The sequence below is a fragment of the Taeniopygia guttata genome, chromosome 13, assembly GCF_048771995.1.
Source record: "Taeniopygia guttata chromosome 13, bTaeGut7.mat, whole genome shotgun sequence".
Lineage (NCBI taxonomy): Eukaryota > Metazoa > Chordata > Aves > Passeriformes > Estrildidae > Taeniopygia > Taeniopygia guttata.
Window position 1 is genome coordinate 4,291,437 of NC_133038.1, and position 19,371 is coordinate 4,310,807.

General features: G+C 48.7%; 2 protein-coding genes across 6 annotated transcripts in view; both read right to left on the bottom strand.

The window, feature by feature from the left end:
* RNF130 (ring finger protein 130) overlaps window positions 1-2,721 on the bottom strand; it is a 49,523-nt gene extending 46,802 nt beyond the window's left edge. For all 4 annotated transcript variants that reach the window (XM_030284282.4, XM_041719006.2, XM_002195593.6 and 1 more), the window contains exon 1: window positions 1,814-2,721. In XM_030284282.4, the coding sequence (XP_030140142.1) occupies window positions 1,814-2,081 (268 nt within the window). In that variant the 5' untranslated portion in view covers window positions 2,082-2,721. The remainder of the gene's footprint in view (window positions 1-1,813) is intronic.
* A 3,326-nt stretch (window positions 2,722-6,047) lies between these two features.
* FLT4 (fms related receptor tyrosine kinase 4) overlaps window positions 6,048-19,371 on the bottom strand; it is a 57,870-nt gene continuing 44,546 nt past the window's right edge. The window contains exons 18-30 of one of the 2 annotated variants that reach the window (XM_030283926.4): window positions 18,887-18,991; window positions 17,384-17,497; window positions 17,050-17,138; window positions 16,687-16,834; window positions 16,022-16,116; window positions 15,559-15,681; window positions 15,072-15,183; window positions 14,607-14,706; window positions 14,010-14,115; window positions 12,930-13,069; window positions 12,211-12,331; window positions 11,337-11,422; window positions 6,048-9,997 (exon numbers count right to left, since the gene is read on the bottom strand). In XM_030283926.4, coding sequence (XP_030139786.2) covers window positions 9,778-9,997; window positions 11,337-11,422; window positions 12,211-12,331; window positions 12,930-13,069; window positions 14,010-14,115; window positions 14,607-14,706; window positions 15,072-15,183; window positions 15,559-15,681; window positions 16,022-16,116; window positions 16,687-16,834; window positions 17,050-17,138; window positions 17,384-17,497; window positions 18,887-18,991 — 1,559 coding nt within the window. In that variant the 3' untranslated portion in view covers window positions 6,048-9,777. The remainder of the gene's footprint in view (window positions 9,998-11,336; window positions 11,423-12,210; window positions 12,332-12,929; window positions 13,070-14,009; window positions 14,116-14,606; window positions 14,707-15,071; window positions 15,184-15,558; window positions 15,682-16,021; window positions 16,117-16,686; window positions 16,835-17,049; window positions 17,139-17,383; window positions 17,498-18,886; window positions 18,992-19,371) is intronic. The other variant, XM_030283927.4, reaches the window with a different exon arrangement.

Sequence of the window (19,371 nt, forward strand, 5' to 3'; positions counted from 1 at the left end):
TTTAAACCACAGGCACATCAGCAAAATTCAAATAAAATATAACGATCTACACAGAACAATTCTGAGTATCTAAAAGTAAGGAAGACAGCCGCTGTTGTGCTTGCTTTAAGTTGTCGAAGGGCAAAACTGAATTTCCCCCAAAATTGATAACAAAGTTTTAACAACTGCACTATGTCAAACCATGTCAGGCCTAACATTTTCACACTTCCTGCTGTGGCTTCTCAAGAAAGTTATTTATCATAGTACTAAGCAGTAGGTATGAAAATACTTTTTATAGACTGTTCATAATTTTATTTAGCTTTTCTTGTTATCAACTGCCTGTGAAAATGCTGTCAAAGTCTCCCTCAGTGTTTAAATTGCATCTTAGTGACAGCATATCAAAAGAAAGCAGAAAAAGTTACAGAGGCAAATTAAAAGAAATTCGTATCAAAAGTTTTTCCTTACACAGCTCAAAAAAAAACACAGCTCAAAAAAAAAGTGCTTTGATACCTTGCATGTATTAAAAAGCAGTATTTTAAAACCTGTTAAAATACTACTTGCAGTGACATTGCTTACATGCCTAAAACTTTCAGGACAGACTCCTGATTTCAAGGGGGTTGTGTGGGGATGTGAAGAACATCAAGAAGCAGAAGAACGACTGCAACATATTTAATCTTAGCGGATAGGATTTGAAGTAAAAATAAAATAATTTTAGAGCAGATTTCCTCAACAATTTCTGCTTCCACACCCTTCCACCTCAAAATCTACCCCCATTAATATATTCTAATTATATTTTGCAGAGCTAATGAAACTGAAGTCCAGTGAGACTGGCAAGCACCTGCTGATGCACAGCCTGATCCATCTGGACCAGAAGCTTACAGAGGCTGCCTAGCAGAATGCATTTGCTCTGAAGAAGCATCAAAGTATTTTCCTGATCTTAAGATTTGGCAAATTCTCTAAAGCTTCTACTAATACAGTAGTTTTGTGCTATCAATTCTTCTAAAACACTCTTAGTATTCACCACTTAGAATCTAGTTTTAACTGACAACTATATTTCACTTAATACATTATTCAGATGTTTACTGTCCAGGAGGCAGGTTGGGAGCACTGTATTGCATCAAGTGGTCCATTCCTTAAAGATGGCAGTTTAGATAATGTCAAGAATGGTTTTCAAAGTAAGATACTATTAAAACTACATCACTATTACTGAAGATACCAGTTTTACTTCAGGCAAAATTCATGCCAATACTCTCAGCTGTTCAAATTAGTGTTCTCTATAAACCCCAGCATTTATCAAAAGAATGATGGACAACAGCTTTGCTTAATTAAAAGAAAACTTATTTGGACACTCTATCCAGTGTTCAGTACTGCAAGCACATTTTGGGCTGGCTATAAGAGCAACAGCTTGGCAGCTTCAATCCTTCCAAGTCTTGATGGGCAGCTTAAATAGTGTTTTTAAGAATTGCACACTGAAAAACTGTGACTTCATGCAGTTGCCAAAGCTATCCAGATGCAGACTGAGATGGCTATGCAGCTGTTCTGAGATTCAAGGCAATGCTGTACCCAAATACTGTCAACTATCGTTACCCTCTCTGTAATTAGTTAAGGAAGAACACCTTCACCGCTCAGTACACCCAGTCTACTGGGATCTATGCTGGAAAACACATTATGCTTCGCTGAGCCGTTTTTCAAGCCAAGACTCTCAGATCATGGATTTATTTTATTTTCCTCTGGGCAAGCTCTTCCTCCTCGTTTCTCAGAGCTCTCTAGGAAAGCCTGCCCAGCCCAGGCAAGGACGAACCACCCGGCAGCGAGCGAGGGAAGCGTTCGTTACCTCCGTTGATAGGGACGGGAGCCACCAGCAGCCCCTTGACCTCCACCTTCGGGGAGTCCTGCCCGTAGCGGCCCCGGTCGATCCGCAGCAGCGTGGGGCCGCCGCGCTCGGGGCTCAGCACGGTCACGTTGATGAGCGCGGTGTAGTACGCCTGGCTGGCGTTGTCGGCGCCGGCCGGCCGGACCCGGCCGTGCCACAGCAGCAGCGGCAGCAGCAGCAGCACGGAGGAGCCGCCGTTCCAGTGCTGGCGAGCCCACCGCCAGTTCATCTTCGACTCCGGGCGAGCCGACGGCCGTCACCGGTTGCCTCCGCCGCTCCCCCCCCGGCAGCGTCGAGCCCCGCACACCCGGGTGTGTCCTATCCCATCTGACAGCCCGGGAGCGGAGAGAACCAAAAGCGGGCGGAGCGGGGAGGAGAGCTCGGGCTCATGCCATGGGAGGAGCCAGGGGAGTCATGGCAGGTCCCAGCCGAGTCCGATCCGCCGCCGCGGCTCCCAGGGGAGGCTGCTCGGGGGAAGCCGAGCCCCGCCGGTCCCTCAGAGCGCCGCGCTCATACCGCCCGCCGCCGCCGCGGGGGAGCCCCGGCCGGGCGAGGGCAGGGGAGGAGGCGGGGGCGGTGCCGCGGCCCCCTCCCCGCGCAGCCCCTCGCCAGCCCGGGGGAGGTGCGGGCAGGAGCCGCCGCTGCCGCCTCAGTCGCGCTCGCCAACAGCCGCGGGGCTCGCCCGGACTCGGCCCGCCGCGCCGCCTCGCTTCGCCTCGGGGCTCGTGGCCGCCTTAGTGCGGCAGGCGGCGCAGCTCAGTGCCCAGCCCGGCGTCCTCAGCTGGCAGCCGTCGCTTCATGCCCGGTTCGCCCCGAGGGCGGCAGGCCCCCCGCACCGTCCCGCGGCTCCGCCACCGGCTCCGCGCCCGCGCCTCGACTGCAGCCCCCCGCTCTGCGCAGGCGCCGCACGCCCCGCCCCGCGCCACGAGGGCGAGAGGCGGGGCTTGGGCCCTGACCACGCCCTAAGGAGGCGGGGCCATCTTTAAAGGGCGGGGCCGCGGTGTATGATGTCATTGTGGGCGTGGCCCGGCTGGGTGGCTGCGGTGGCACCGGGTTCCAGCGGCCCGGGCTCGCCGGGAATAATCGGATCTCAGCGCCGCACAGCCACCGCTGGGAATTGGATCTGAGCGCCGCACAGCCACCGCTGGGAATTGGATCTCAGCTCCACACAGCCACCGCTGGGAATTGGCTCTCAGCGCCGCACAGCCACCGGCTGGGAATGCTGCTGAGCTCGGCGAGTCCAACCTGCGACCAAACACCACCATGTCAACTAGACCATGGCACTGAGTGCCACATACAGTCTTTCCTTAAACAAGTACAGGGAGAGTGTCTCCACCACCTCCTTGGGAAGTCCGTTCCAATATCTAGACACCTTTCTGTGAAAAAAGTCTTCCTAATGTCCAACCTAAACCTTCCCTGGTGCAGCTTAAGATGTTGGGACACATACACATACAGGCTCCCATGGCTCCTCAGCATCTTTTCAGAAAAATATTTCCATTCAGGAGTGCTGGTCACAAAAAAGATATGAAGAAAGAGTTTTAAAGCATGTCAGAAATAGGGGGTGAAAGAGCTGTGTGTGTGAAAACCAGGTGGGGTGTGTTCAGACTCCAGGTAGAACTGAATGTGCTTTTGGGGCAGGAACAGCACAGCTTCTGTGTCAGGTTTCGTCATTCCTACTGTATTTGTTGTTACTTGCTTCTGACGTACTAAAATGGGAAATTGTACAAACACTCAAATATTGTTAATAAATATTAATCGCAGGAAATACTGTAAAATAGGTTTGTTTGATGAATGATCAACTAACATAGTTTTAAGGATTTCAGCCTCTTGGGAGATGTAACAAAATACTGCAATGGCCTCCTTGGATTTTGGAAGACTAACTGAAAATTAGTTACAGCAAAGAGAACAATTACTGCAGGACCGTGGGTTAGGATATTTTCTAAGTTTCTGAAAAAATGGCTGTGGAGCTGTTCTTTTGAGATATGGTCTCCTTGGTGACTTCCCCAGCTGCACGGGAAGGCCCTCAGATAAGTTTGGTGTTTAACCTATGCATCTTATTAACCTGCTTTCTTCTGGGAACTTTTGTATTTTATTCATTTGTGATGCACCTGGTCACAGACACACACGTAAGATAACACTATTGAAGCACAGTCTGTTTATTTCATTAAGATGCAAATAGTTTTATCCTGCCCTTGGAGAAACCTGTTCCATTTCTAAGGAAAGCAGCATGCTTGGAAACCTGCACCTTGGAGCAGGAGGGATGTACAGACTCTGCTAAAGGCATGTGTAGCTCTGTAAAATCCTCTGAGAAGCTGTTTCTGCAAGGCTCTGTAGAAATGTCAATACAATCCAGGAAATTATTCTGAAGTAGCAACTGAATGTTCTGCTTACATTTTTTTTAAAATGTAATTTTGCCCTTCTTGGTACATGCTGGGTGAGGAACCACATGCTATAGATTGCCTCCTCATTTCACCCAAACCTTCACCCCAGCCAGAGAGAGAGCTGTGGCTGACACACCGCAGTTTGCAGAACATGTTTTGGAGCTGTTCTTGCTTTGACTTCTCAGAACTAAGAGCTCTGCATCATTCTGATGCAAACTCATGTGCTTTATTGCTGAAATGTCCTCAGAAGGGGCCAAGGAGTCCTGGGAGCCTGAGGATTTTTTGCTATCACTGTGCTAACCTTCAGAGAAGGATCTCAAAGCACTTTTGAAAAGCATTGAGGATGTATTCACTGGCCATGCTAGAAGCAAAACAAGGGGCCCAGCCAGGGCATCCCCAGTTCTTTGCTAACCGCATGAAACGGCTGTTTTTTATTTTGCCCCATCCAGTTTCCTGTGGGCTGTGTTTCTGATGGAGAGAGGTGCTCCAACGCCTGTGTGAGGGCTGCCTCCTTGGTTCCGTCCCCATCGCCATCCCCATGCCCAATCCATCCCCGCTCACACCGCTGGGAGCCTGTTCCTCACCTTCCTCCCAGCCTGTCCTATGGATGCCCTATGGATGGGCTGGAAAGAAGGCAAAGAGCAGCCAAAGGGGGCCGCTCATAGCCCCAGAAGAGGGGCAGCCAAGCACTGCTCCAGGATGCACCAAAACAGAATATTTCATCAGTAGAACAGCTTCAATCTCCTCATTCCTCGGATGGGCAGGCCCCTGGATGGGGAAAGGAAAATGAAAAGGTCCTTTTGGATGCTTTCACCCCATGGTGGAACTGGATGGATTGACGATCCCTTCATCCAGAGGAGAGGAGCGGAGATGTCCCCCTTCTGTCCCCTCAGCTGTGTCTCTGCCACCGACGGCTCCTCAGGGGACATTATTTTAGTCAGACAAATGACTAAAAAGGTGCTGATGCCTTCACAGGTCCGCCCATGGGTAACGAGGGAGCTGTGCCTGAGCGTTCCTTGAGCTCCTGCCGATTTTTTTTTTTATTTTTAGGAAATGCTCATGAATCCACTGGTGTCCCATTCCTCAGCGAACAGCTCGTTCAGCCGTGCTGCCGCCCTGGGCTCGGCTGTGACAACGCCACAGACGCGCCGCCATCTTCCCGCCGGGGCCCGCGGCCGCCGGGGGCAGGGCGCCACCTGCGGGCCGGCGGCGGCACCGCCGGGGCTCGCGGGGACGGGGGTCGGTGCCGTGAGGGGAAGGGGACCGGTCCGAGCCGTCGGTGCCATGAGGAGGACGGACCGAGGCGGGGTTGGGTGCCCGTAGGAGAGGGTCCTGGGCGGGGGGAGTGTGGATGTGCTGAGAAGAGGGGTCTGTAGGGGTTTGGTGCCAGAGGGGAAGGGGAGTCCGAGGGGTGTTGTTGCCTTGAGAAGGAGCGTCCAGGAGGGGTTTGAGTCCCTGAGGAGAAGGGGGTCCGGGGGTCTCTGGTTCCCCATGTGCAGTGAATGAGGATGGGAAGGTTGGAGACCCCCAGGGCCGAGGTGACAGGTCAGGGTGCTGGATCAGGGCACAGGGCTGGGTACTGTGTTTGCTTCTGCCAGCGAGCTTCACCAAAGAGAATCTGACTTCACCAAGAGAAAAGACAGACTTCCATGCTGGATGGAAACGCCACAAGATCCATCCAGCTGTTTCCTAGAGCACGCGGGGAAATGCAAATGGACACAAAAGTAAAAATAATAAACCCAAAATGTGCTGATGGCTTGGGCCAGGCTGGGCTGCCCCAGGGGCAGATGTGGCCCCAGGAACCAGAGAGCAGCTGCCAGTTATGACTTTATTCATTCTCACATTTAGATATTACAACAAAACTCTTAATGACAAAGGATAACAAGTACTATAGGAGAAGAGGAAATGAAGCAGTGTTCTAACTGGTTTGATAGATAACCGTGAACTTCCAGAGACAGGATTCAATGTGAGTTACAATCACTCACATAACGCTCACTGGTAGGAAAACTCATGTGCAAATACCCACACACTCACCCACAGCACACTCACACACACACAGACCATGCTTTGTACTCACACATAACCCCTGTTTTAGCCTACTTGCTTCAAAGGCAGCCCACTGAAACATTGAATGCTGCTACAGCAACAACAGGTACCAGGTTAAAATATTGCAATATAAATGTAGTGTTACGTGATACACAGGTTTTTCTTCAGAGACACACGTGTATTTGCAAGTAGGGGACCCAACACTTTGTTTTCAGGAGGGAGGAATGTTGTCTCAATATCAACACTTTGTTAAGAAAAGTGAGACTGAGCACAGAGTGGAAGCAGCCATTTTAAAGGAAGGTGATGATGATAAATAGCTTAGCTTCAATTTTGAGTTCCAGTAAGAAGCCCAAACAAAACAAAACAAAGAGTGCATTTTGAACATAGCAGGCACAAATATCGAAACCTGGGTTTTAAACATTGAAATACCCCCTTGCTGCTGTGGAAAGATAGACAACACTTCTTTCTCACATCTCAAAATCAAAACAGACCAGCTTCACTTCATGCTTATCTGGAGACTGTAAAAATAAAAAGCCAGAAATAATTCAAGGGAATGGGAAGGGTTATCAGGTTTGCACATCTAATTTTAGTATACCTTTAGTATACCAAAAGTACAATTGTCTCAACAGCTCTCAATATCCCACACTACAGTTGTTCTTCATCAGCAGGAGTGTCTGAAGAGGAGCCAGATTTTGCTCCTATCAGACTGCATTGTTCATGCAATACTGTTTACACAGACACAATACGATCTGATTCCACCCCCCATCTAGATGGTGCAAGAGAGAGAAAATAAACTTCTGTGGAGTTGAATAGTCAAAAATCAGATGGCACAGAAGTGCTTTCCCCAGGGAGATTCAGGGGATCATTAACAATGGTTTTAAAAATATAACCCTTCACAAGGATGTTTATGAGCAATTTATAGCTAAATCTAGAGAAAAAGTGCAGCTGTACTGGCTGGATGTCCATGCTGACAACCAGCCTGGGCACTAAGATGCCTCTGTCCCCTTTCTGCTGAGGAATCCTGCCGTGCCCAGCAAATGTCATGCTTTGCTGGCACATACCTATCCCTTACATATGGACAGGGATTAACAGCTACTTTGAAATTCTGGTTTTCAACTATTATTTTGTTCTTGGGCCCTCTCTCAGATGGGGCTGTTTCCAGGCAGAGAACTTTTCATGGAGTACTGGAAACAAGAGAAAGTGGGTCCTATGGATGCGCATCACCCAGTGAGCAGCCTGAATTTAGCTCAGCTGGTCACCTTCTACCCCTGTCAATGCCAGTCACAAACAGCACGAGTCACATGCAGCCTTCCTACTGCCAAGGGAACCACCAGTTCAAAAAGCAGGGCAAGATGAGGGCAGGAGAATTTGATCTGGCCTATACCCTGTTGGCTGTCCTACTTCCTTGTCCTGGCTCTCCAGCAGCTCCTGCCAGAGGATTCTTACTGAGTCGTAACAATTACTTAAAGATGCTTAAATTCCTGGCAGCTTCAGGGGACACCAGTAGAAGTCAGGGAATTCATTGTCATACGCAGTTTCCAATTCCGCATCCTGAGCCAGTTTGGCTCAAGCTGGTCTGGTTTTGTGGCTCTTTTTTGCCATGGAAATTGCAGCCATGTCATCCTTCTGACACAAAAAGGGAGTGGAACATTGAACGAGCTGCACAAGCTTAGAGAACCTGAATGACAAGCATGCTTTTCCCATGTGCTAAATAAATCTCCCCATTACACTTGTGTGGAGAACTATAATTAAGACTTGGCAACATCATCCGTAAGAACTCACAGGCTTACGTCGGGAAACGCGTAAAACCCTCTGCTGGAAAAGAAATACAGTTTGGGAAAACTGTACATCTGACAGGAAACACAGTTTTACAAGTCCAAACCCTTGGCTCTGTGATAGAGGTGTGGCCCACAAGCAGTAATTCCCTGGTGCTGAAATGCTCTGGTGCACAGAGCTCTGCCAGCCACGGGCATGTGGGAGAAGAGATGATGACAAGCTGTTCAAACGAGCCTTTTCATCCAGACTCCTGAGGCGGTGATGTAACCGTGCTCTGTGACTGAGCTCTTGGACTGGGAGCAGGATGGAAAGAAGTAGGTGGGAATTAGTGAGGCAGCAGTACAGAAGTCCATAGAGAGGGGCTGCGGAGGTTCCCCAGAGCTCTGAATTAATGTAGTATCTCTTAGAAACAAAAGGCCAAAGTGAGGAGATGTTTCCTCAGCAAATAACTGTTTCTTAATCCTCTGGAGTCAAGTCTCCTCTGCTGGAAGTTCTGCAAAAGAAACAAGAGGAGCCCGCTGGGCAGAGTGTGCCTCCTTTGAGTCAGGGAACTTGGGAGACAGGAAAAGTCATGGTGCAAACTGTCCATCCACGAGAATCAGGGCTTGAACCCTGGCAAGGTGCTGGGCTCCATGTGTTCAGTGATGTCAACACACAAGGGGATGCAACCCTGAGCACCTTATTGCTGGAGCACTGTTCCTTCCATTGTTTCCAAAATGCTTTGCAGCAGCTTGAAAATAAACATTTCACTCCCTGCCCTTTTGATCTTTTTCCTCCCAGCAAACTCTATGTTTAGCAGCCAGCTCAAATTAACCTAGCTTTGCTTTAATTTCTCACTTGAGCAACAAATGATCTCAGCACTGTTCTGGGAGAAGGGGAAGGCATGAACAGCAGACCTGTGAGTAACCTGCTCCCAGCAGAGATCATAAAAGAACCTGTTTTGCACACGGCCTGCAAAAAATTGCTGTTTATCCCACCGGGAGCACTTTAGCCATCCGCTGATGACCTACTCAGCACTAGCTGTGTTGAGATGGCTAAAACAATCCTAGTGATAAGGCAGATTGGCAGGTTTCCCCCCAGCAGATATGAGAGGGGTGTGGGTGTGCAGAGGAGATGGAGAGGCTGACACCTATTCAGGATGAGCAGCATGCAGGAACATTTACAAAGATCCCTCAGGATCACTCTGTACATCTCTTTAAAATGTCCTGCTCTTGCTGCTAATGCCACTAGGGATTTCTTCCCTTTGATTCTGCTCCACAGCTCAGTAGCTGACATCATGATGAGGGGAGGAGGAAGCAATCCAAGGAAAAACATTCAGGCTGCACACTGGGAAGAAACTTGAGACTAAGACAGAGCTATTTATATCTGACCTGAAATGGGCTTTCTGAATGGGAAGCTGATCTGAGCGGAGGCTGGATGTTAGGCAGAAGGTGCCACAGTGTTGAACACAGGCACCCACTCTCGGGCAGAATGCATCTGTCTGAGGCGCAGGAATAAAAGAAATATGAGGAACCAGTGATGTGCTCTCTCCAGTCACGGCACAGGGAAGCTGCAGCTGGAGGCGCTGCATGGTTCATGCTGCAGTTCCAAGGACATTGGTGTTCCCCATCCTTTTGGGGTAGGTTCCTGGTTGGGTTTGGGCATAGGTTGAAGGAGAAGCTCTGAGTGACCCTGATGACATGTTTGGAGGGCCGTGGCAGTTGCCTCCAGGGCCTGGTGCCATTAGTACTGCTCGGAGAAGAAGGAAGCATGGAGAGTGGGGGGACTCGCTCCCTCTCCAGGCGGGGTGCAGCTGCCATCCTCAGAGTGTTCCGACAGCTCCCCATATTCACTGTTGTAAAAAGTCTGGCCTCCGACTTGGGACCCGTATGACGGCCGATATCTGCCCTGCAGGTCCGACTGTTCCCCTGACAGCTCCATGGTTCGACTGGGCCCTTTACTGCTGCGAAGGAGAGAAACACAGAATTAACCTTGGCACTCCAAGAAAGCCTTTGTCCTGCTTAGAGAGGTCCCAGCAAATCTCATCTTCTAATGCATACAGCAGAGACAGGGTCAGGAATGGACTTGCACCTCCATTTCAAAGCACAAAACCAGGCTTTGCACCAAATCTAAGCACAGCCTGTTTGTTTTGTGACAAATCTGCACATAAGCTGGCACACTTATTTCAGCTCTACTAGATACCTTTGGGATATCTTCTAGATACAGGGAAGTGTTGGGACCCCAATGAGTAGAGAGAGACAAGAGACATTGCCTTAATTGCTTCTAGACTTGGCAGGAATAACAGAAATTTATACAAACGAACTGCCAGGATGGGGGAAAGGAAACAAAGGAAGATGACAAAGATGTGGGCAGAAGTCATATGTCCCATCTCAGCGCCTGCCAATACCAGGTGACTGTCAAGAAATCACAAGAGCAGAGGCAGGGACACACTCAAGAATTTTAAGAGTAGTGTTTTCCAGGAGATGGGACACCAGGAGTAGGAGACAACAGGAACATACCTTAGGGAAAAGAGGACAAGGACAAGAAGCAGGAGACTGTTTGATACAAGAGCAGAAAGGCCACAGGTCTATGGCTAAGAGAAAAGACAATGACCAGTCCAATGTGATGTTGGGAGGCAGAAGAGGTGAGGAAGAGGCTTGGGACTGGCCTTGTCTACATATGAGGTCACATGGCTTGCTCAACACACTGTCACAGAGACAAGGTCTCAGCTTGCTCTGACAGAGGTGAGGTGTACAGGTTCTCCACTTTCAAAGCCTGGGTCAAGGACATAACCATCCATAACATCCTCAGCTCTGAGAGTGCCAGCTCAACCTGCCAGACTCCATGTCAGCATGTGGGGGTTCCTAAGGCCTGTCCCATCCTTGCACCACCACATCAGGGCCCTGTACCCCATGGGTCAGGGTGGAGGGAGGAGTGTGGCAGCTACGTAGTTTCTGCCCATTCCATCTGCCACTGCTTGAGCAAGCCCTGACACATTTCACCAGAAAATGTCAATAAGCATTAACAGTCTCATTAACACCATCATTCCACTGTGCCTCATTATCTTAACAGGCACATTCTCATTGATGGGCACAGTTTATATTTTTAAACCCTAGAAAACAGCAGGCTCGTCTGTTCTTCCGTGTTTTGCCTCTCATTAAGGAGTACATGGACTCATGTGGCTCAGGGCCCACAGCTGAAAGTTCCAAGCAGTGCAGCTTGTGGGGAGATAGCAGGAGCTGCCTCCTGGTCTCACTGCATTTGGCAGCAGGGAGGCCTCAGTGGCTAGGCTTAAGGAGTACCTGAATCCACCTTCTTTTCTGTGTCGGTTTTCTATCCTCTCAAATTCCTCAGATGCCAGAACCATCCCACTGTCTGTCTGATTGTCCTGGAAGGAAGCAACAGGAGTTATCAGTAACATCCCTGTCTACTGATCAGAGTGGGAAGGGAGGAGAAATCATTCAGGAGATGAGATCCTGTGTATGTGTGATGGGGAAGAAAGGGTAGGAGCACTTTACCAGCATGCTCCATAGCTTTGCTGTATCTAATTTTCTTAGGTGCCTTCTTAAAAGCAGCATGTAAAAAGGTAAGATTTGTGTGCTTAGTTCAGTGCCATTTTTGGGGAATAAAAAAAGAGTGCTCCCCGGCTGGAAGGTGTATTACCATCAAATCTGTGAGAGGTGATATTTTCCTACGAGACTAAAGCTATGACTTCAGTTCTGCTGCTAGAGGAGATATCGGTACCAGGCCACTTCAGAGAGATACAGAGGTCTGCACACTGCCATGCCACTGCTACTGCACACTGCTATGTGGACCAAGATACAGGAGCTGCAGATAAACACTCTGGGTTTACCTAGTCCTGGAAGGATTTCAGTGTGCTTAGTCAGGCTGTGTTGACAGATTTGAGGGTGAAGAGCAGGCTCTTCTCTGAGGTACTTTATAGTCCCCCCATTTGCATAGCTAACCTCCCTGTTTCCCACTAAGGCAGTGTGAACCATGCTGAAGAGAAACCCCTGTGTGCCAGATGAAGAAATGAATGTGCATAGGACTGGATGGACCAAACAAGAATGACACACAGACTGACATAAGATAGGAGTGATCTTCCTTCCACAGTGTTAACAGTAAAGGTGTCAGAAAAGACTGCCCCCTGCTCAAATCCATTCAGATGCTACTCACCGGGTGTGCCTTGTACATTGTGTGTGTCATGGGAAACTCTTCAAATGTCTTTATCCTGGATGGACACCTGATCTGATTTCCTCCCGTCAAACAACCCGGGAATGAGACACAGTTGTAGTATCTGCCAACAGAAGCACACAGTATTCAGTAAAGGCAAGAGTCAATGTCCTGAGTGAGTAGGACCTGAACTCAACCTCCTCACTGTGCAACCAAAGTATGCAGAGAGGAGGATGACCCAAATGGTGGATTTGGGGAGCATAATGGGGTCACCTTGGACCTCTTAACCCTATACTACTTCTGCAGTGGAGACTAGACTGACTGAATCAGGCCCCAGTAACCTCTCCACACGGGATAAGCAGAAAATGTCATATAGATCTCAGGCATCATATTATCATAGTTCACCAGAGTGGAGAGGCCTGGCACGAATTGTTTGGGTCAGTTAGGAACAGATAGGATGAAGCTCCTTGCATGATACTCTGGCAGTATAGCTGGAGAAGAAGAAGGAATGTGACAGGCTTACAAATCTGCACTTCCTCATGAGCAAAATAAAGTAATTTTGCTTTTATAAGCAAGAAGCAATGGCCTAAATTCTTGGATCACACCTTATCACCTGGGATTTTCCAAATATCTGGGTTCTCCCCATATCCCTCAGGTTCCCTGGCAGGTCAGGCTGCTCACTGCCTGCCAGGCTCTCTCTGCCCTTTTTGGAGGGGATTCACCTTGCTGCTAGGCTGTGGCAGCGTATCCTCATGTCAAAGTCCTCTTCATCTGAGTTTTGCTGGGCAGAGGAAGGCACCTGGGAGAAACCATCATCTTCTGAGCTGTGAGAGTCGTTCAGCGGGATGTAATCTTTCCCTTCCTGGTAGGAAGAACAGTAAATGGCCTTACAAGAAAGGGAACACAAGAAAAGGCTCAACAGCAGAAGCTGTCAGAGCTGGGAAGGAAAATTTCTGGTTTATAAATTTCATTTCTCTAGGACAAAATATCTGTCTAGAGATTTCTGTGACCTTTGTGTTAAGTAGCTGTGAGTGATGCATGGAGGTGTGTGTGAGCAGGAAAACAACTGCCCATAATAATATGCCCATAATCCCATAATTCTCTAGTTTACATGGACAGAGTGCTGTGCTCCAGGGCAATGTCATTTGTGGCTTAGTCATGCCTGTGCTGGGAACCAGTGCTGAAAGGTTAAAGTCAAGAACGTCAGGATGAAGCAATACTCAAGAATTTAGCTATCATTTTCTGAAAGGGAACATCAGGAAAAAGTTAAAATTGGAGCTGCATTCTCATCACAGTTAAATGTCCTGGTGAGTTACCACATGGAAGTGATTAGTAATACATTCAAAGAAATCTGTATTACTGACTGCTGTAATGTAACTGTTGTTTGCTTCACATGGCCCTGACATTTTCATCTGAGGACAGAGTTTCAGAAACCCTGGTCAAGTCCTGGTTTTCATTATGCTGGCATGTGGGAGGCAGAAGTACCAGGGCCTTGACTCAGCTGAAGAATTTCAAATAATCATCTGGGGATTAGGATGGAAGTTACTAGAATGACGACTGAGAGGGCTGCTGCCCTGCAAGGAGCAGAGTTTTATGAGAATGCAGCTAAAAGGCTGTTGCAGAAATGAGTTCTCTAACAGCTCTGGGAAATAGACCTCTGACCCAGGAATTTCAGTGTTATTGGTGGCCTACACAAATGTATTGCATTGACCATGGAGTCAGCTGAGGGCACAGTGAGGGAGCTGGTGATGACAGAAAAAAGAGCTGTCTGGAGCAGAGCAGGGACACAGAGAGGCTTTCACCTGCTGGACATTTTCCTGAAGAAGGTTCCCCAGTATCTCCACAAGGTCGGAGAAAGTTGGTCTCTCCTTTGGATCACCGTGCCAGCAGCTCAACATTATACGGTAGCTGCCAAGAAGAGATGCTGGTTTTACACCACAGAAATCCTCTCCTGCTCCACTCCACAGCTCCCACCCACATGGTGCCCACTGGCACTGCCAGTTCCTGCACTGTGAAGGAAAGCTTGGCCCCACCAGCACATTGGCCAGGTGGACTTACGGGCAGGGTGTTGGTTTGTTATCCACTTATAGCAGGGGACAAGGAGCTATTCAGACCCCTCTGATGCCCTTCAGAGCAGGAAAGCACAGTGCCCACTTACAGATCCATCCCAGCACGGGCATGCAAGGACACCTAGAGGGCTCTGACCAGAACCCATCTGCCTTGCTCTCCAGGCAATGGCCTAGAGCAAAGGATGTGTTGGCTCATCCCCTACCCTGGCTAAAGGTCTGCATCCCACCGAGGAGCCTGTTCTGCTCTATGCTGGGATCTGCTAGGTTTCTGCCCTCTCACAGAGACCTCTACTCTGACCAATGCTGGAATCCTTGAGGTTTCTGACTCACATTTCTGCTGTGGCATACTCTGGGGCTCTCATCCTGGTACCATCTTTGAGCCTCTGGCAGAATTCCTCATTGATCTGGACTCCAGGATATGGAGATGCCCCTAAAGAAGGTTCAGAGAAGGGTGGGAACATGAAATGTGCCATCAGAAACCAGTCCTTTTGAGATGCCCTTCATCCCAGAACACTGAGAGGTGTGGTCACTACTCATACCCAGCCCAATCCTTGGTGCTGCCTGAGTCAGGCTTCTCTGTCTCAGAGAGCTGGAAGCCACTCTGCATGCCTGTGTCCCCATCACTCTGTTCATGGGTGCATATATCCTCCATATGTTTTTTGGCCTACATCCATATCGCTTCCCACGAGTCCTTAAATGTGCTTGAGAATGTCTATCCTGCACAGACTCACCCACAAACTGCTACGTGGGTAGAGGTTTCTCCTTCAGCAGCACGAGACCCCCATTAGAACTCACCTAGTGAGAAGATTTCCCAGAGAAGGACCCCAAAAGACCAGACATCACTTTGGGTAGTGTAGACCTTGTCGAAGATGCTTTCTGGAGCCATCCACTTCAGTGGGAGACGGGCCTGCAGGAGGGAGAGGCAAGGCACAAATGTTCAGTTTTGAACATGTCCCAGGACAGCCCTTCTTGTAGCAAAGGGATGGAATGGATGAAAGGAAATCAGAGCCAATAGCTCTGCTCCTCTCTCCATGGAGGAATTGGTTTGTCAGAGAGGGATGGAGACACTGAAAAGGGGTTGAAAGAGTATAAGGAGGAGTAAGTTATGACAGGCAGAGGGATAGAAGGAAGGTGACAGAAATCTGCTGGTGGAGGAGGACAGGACATGTGTCATTGGTCCAATGGCTTCTGGTCCCAGCTATGCAAGTAATTCCACTCCTACTTTTTCATCTCTTCATCAAGGGGGCCTAATCTGTAAAGGGTTTGAAAAAATGGCACTCACACTGCCTTTCCTGACATAGTCTGGGTCCTTGTAGATGTCCCTGGCCAGGCCGAAGTCACAGATCTTTACCACGTTGTTTTCTGACAGCAGGATATTGCGAGCTGCCAGGTCTCTGTGGATGCACTGAGGGCACACAAAGAGGAAGGGGAAAAATAAGAGGGAGAGAAACCACAATCAGAAAGTGTACAGCACCTCCCTTCCCCATAAGCCTGAGCTGTAATGGGGGAATGGTGGAAATTGGAAGGAGCTGAAGATGAAAATTTCAAAAAGGGCTGGTTAAAGAGATGTTGAAATGCAAGAGAACTCATTTCCCAGCTTTGTGCTGGGACATCTGTGTCAGATTTCCTGAGGAGTGTGAAGTAGATCACTGAATCTCTCTGTGTGACACCTGAAAGGTGGCTGTAGTCAGATCTCTGTCATCAGGCATGCACAAAAGATCAGATGAGCAAAAGGCTGAACTCACCTTTCGGGATGCCAGGAATTCCATGCCACGTGCTACCTGGAAGCTGTAGCAGATAAGGTCTTCCATTGTCAAGGGACTTTGCCACAAGTCATCCACTGTTCAGAAGTAACAAAAAATTATTAGAAAATTGGAATCTGTTGTCCTCTTTGCCTCTCTCCGGGACTGCAGGATACAGCCAGTTCTCAGTGAAACACAGTTAGCCCTCAGTCCTAACTGGAGTAATCAGCTCCACTCTAAGATTTTCTGCTTAGGTGCCAGAAGGCACAGAGCAGGAACCTACTCAAGTGTGAGGAGAAAGAGTCCAGCCTCCAGCATATGTCAATGAGACAGAGTTGTGGGGAACAAGCTTGGAAAGGGCTTTGAAGATCAGCTCATTATTTTTGTCCTAGGGAGGACTCAGCAAGATTCCCCTCAGTTCTCCTTTCTTCAGGCTAAAATACCCAAAGGGATTTAATTCTCCCTTCTGGGTTTCGGGTGTCAATAGACACCAGAAGACACAACAGATGATACAATAGCCCTGTTCAGGCAATTGCTATGCAACAGTGATCAGTTCCAAGGCTGGGTCCCCGCTCCCACTGATATTCCCTGCCCATTCCGCAGGCCAGCAAAGTCTGGCATAGGTTTGGGGTCCAGGTGGGGAGCTGCTGCCAAGGCTGGAGTGGTACCTTCCTGGATGGGCAGCGCTGTGCGGCTCTTGTGCAGCAGGAAGCGCTGGAAGATGGCGCTGTCGCTGGTCCCAGAGCGGCTCCTCCTGTCTGCTCTCACTGCCTCCACGATGGACTGCACCTGAATACGCAGCCTGGGAGACTTCTCCTGGCAAGGGACCAAACCAAAACCCTCAGCAGGCAACTCACACTGTAACCCCTGCACCCATGAGCTGCACAGTCTCTTCCTGTTCTTAAACTGTAATTCTGGCCTGGAAGCATCTACCATTGCAGAAAGAAGGATAGAGCCTGTCTTTGTCACATTGTCAGATCATGCATTAGGCTGCATGTCTTCCTTCCCTAAAACCAAAGGAATCTCCTCACCCTGTAAGGACTGAATCCTTCCCTCTTGGTCCGCAGGTAGTTGGAGAGGTTTCCATACTTGCAGAACTCAACAATAACCATGAGTGGACCTGGTGAGAAGAGACCAAAGGCAAGAGGTAAGGGCTGGAGTTGGTCAGAATTTGCCACAACTTGTGTTATGTACAGCCCTGCTGAGCTGTGACATCTGCTCTAAGTGCACACACACACACACACACACACACACAAATAACTTCCCCACAGGTCCCTGTGATCACACATGTGGCCAGCAAAAACACACAAGGGACAAGCTCTGATTTTTGGGAGCAGGCACAGCCTGCTGCCCTGGGATATTTACCATTGGGTTTGGTACAGGCACCCAGCAAATTCACCACGTTGAGGTGATTCCCAATGTGAATGAGGATCTTCAGCTCTGACATCAGTGCCTTGTGCTCGCTTGCAGTAGCTCCCTCTGGAAACACACAAACCATGTCATGACACCTCCTCAGAGCTTTTCACTCCCCCTCACCAACCTTCTCTAGCAGCATGTTAATGTGAATCTTGCTGAGAAGGCTGTGACCTCAAAGCCTCAGTACATTTTGTTATTGCATGTTCCCACATGAAATGTTGAGCCTTGTCTGGAGATTCCAGGATCTCTGCTGTAACACATAGGGTGCTCTCTGTAAGTGCAGAGACCCGGAGCAAAGAACAACACAATCTGTGCCCAACAGATTTTTCTTTATGATAGTTGTGCAGTGAAAAACATCACTTGAGACTTTCATTGGGATGCACCCGTTTGAATCTCTGCCCTTTTGGCCTCCAAACAGAGATAACAAGCCATGAAACAATTTGAAAGAAAATTAGGAACAAAAGACATCTGATTCTTTTTGTCACAATTGAAGATAGGAGCTGTCTCAACTAAAACACAGATATCTTTTGATGATTCCTCTTCAACAGCAAACAGTGTCATGCTCCTGCCATCTCTCTGTACTGCATCTTCTCTCAAGTGTCCAGTTCGCATCAATTCTTGACCCTCTGTTTTACACCCAGGGTGTGTTCTCTGGTTTTGTGTGCCCTTTTCATACTTCTCAGCCTCCCCATACACATTTTGTCCTACTTGAGAGTTTGTAAATTTAGACTGAGAGACAGAACTATCCTCTTGAGCTGCAGCTGATGGGCCGGGTGAAAGCCTTGCCTCAAAAAACTGTAAAGCAACCTTGCACACCAGGCTCCCCTCTTCTGTGCAGGTGATCTGTACACTTACAACAGTAAATATTGTTCAGACGAGCCATGACATGATTTCCATGTACAGGCTACTTCTGGCCAGAGACTGCCTCAGTGTTTTGTTTGGTGCCAAATTACAGAATAATGTTTTGGATGCCTGTTTGAAAGCATGGCTATAAAAGTTTAAAATCTCACTGTGGATAGACCAGGCTCTGGGTACAAAGCCAATTTAGCCCTCAGAGCTGAATAAGAGCTGCAACCTGCTTCCTTATCCAGCCCTGGATCTGGCCCATAAACACAAAATATTGGCACATTTGGAAGAAGGCAATTGGGAGCAGCACTTCTTTCAGTGGCATGCCAAAGAGGGACTCTGGATTCTTTTAGTCCTTTGACACAGATTTCATTCTTTGCCTCTGCAGACAGCTAAATTTCCTTGAAAGCTGAGTTCCCCAGGTCCTTGCTGTCTGTTCTGCCACTTCAGCCTCCAAGTGCAGCTGAATGGAGCCAAAGAGGATCAAATTAATGGCCAAGAAGCCATTAATTAAAATACAGACATTACAGGGTGAATGTTCTGTGGCAGGTGCCTCATTAATTGCTGTCTACACACATTGCATGTTTTGCTTCACTGTTCACATACCTTTCAGCATTTTGACTGCTACAGTCTCACAGCTGTTACTTTTATTGATCCCAAATGCAGATGCTTCCACCACCTTCCCAAAGGCACCATGACCCAGGACTTTACCTATGGGCAAGGAGAGTAAGTGTGAAAAAAGGCAGGTGCAGTAAAGGCAGAATAGAATGAAGGAAAACAAAAATCCCAACAGGAAATCATGGGAAGAAGAAAGAAAAAACATCATAAAGGAAAAGGAAGGAATGGAACATGTGCCCTTTCAAGTGGCTGCTTGCTGTGTCGGTGAGACTAAGAGAAAGGACGATGGGAGGAACTGAGACAGAGCTGGCATGGACAAAGCAGAGGAAGGAAATGGCCATGCAGAAGTGAGGGGCTGTTTGTTGCCCTCGATCAACAAGTTGTTGTGTGTGGGAAAGGTAAATGACCCCTTGCAGCACAGCAGCCAGGACTAATGTCACTGTTCAGTGCCTCAAAGGTAGTCTGCTGCCCTT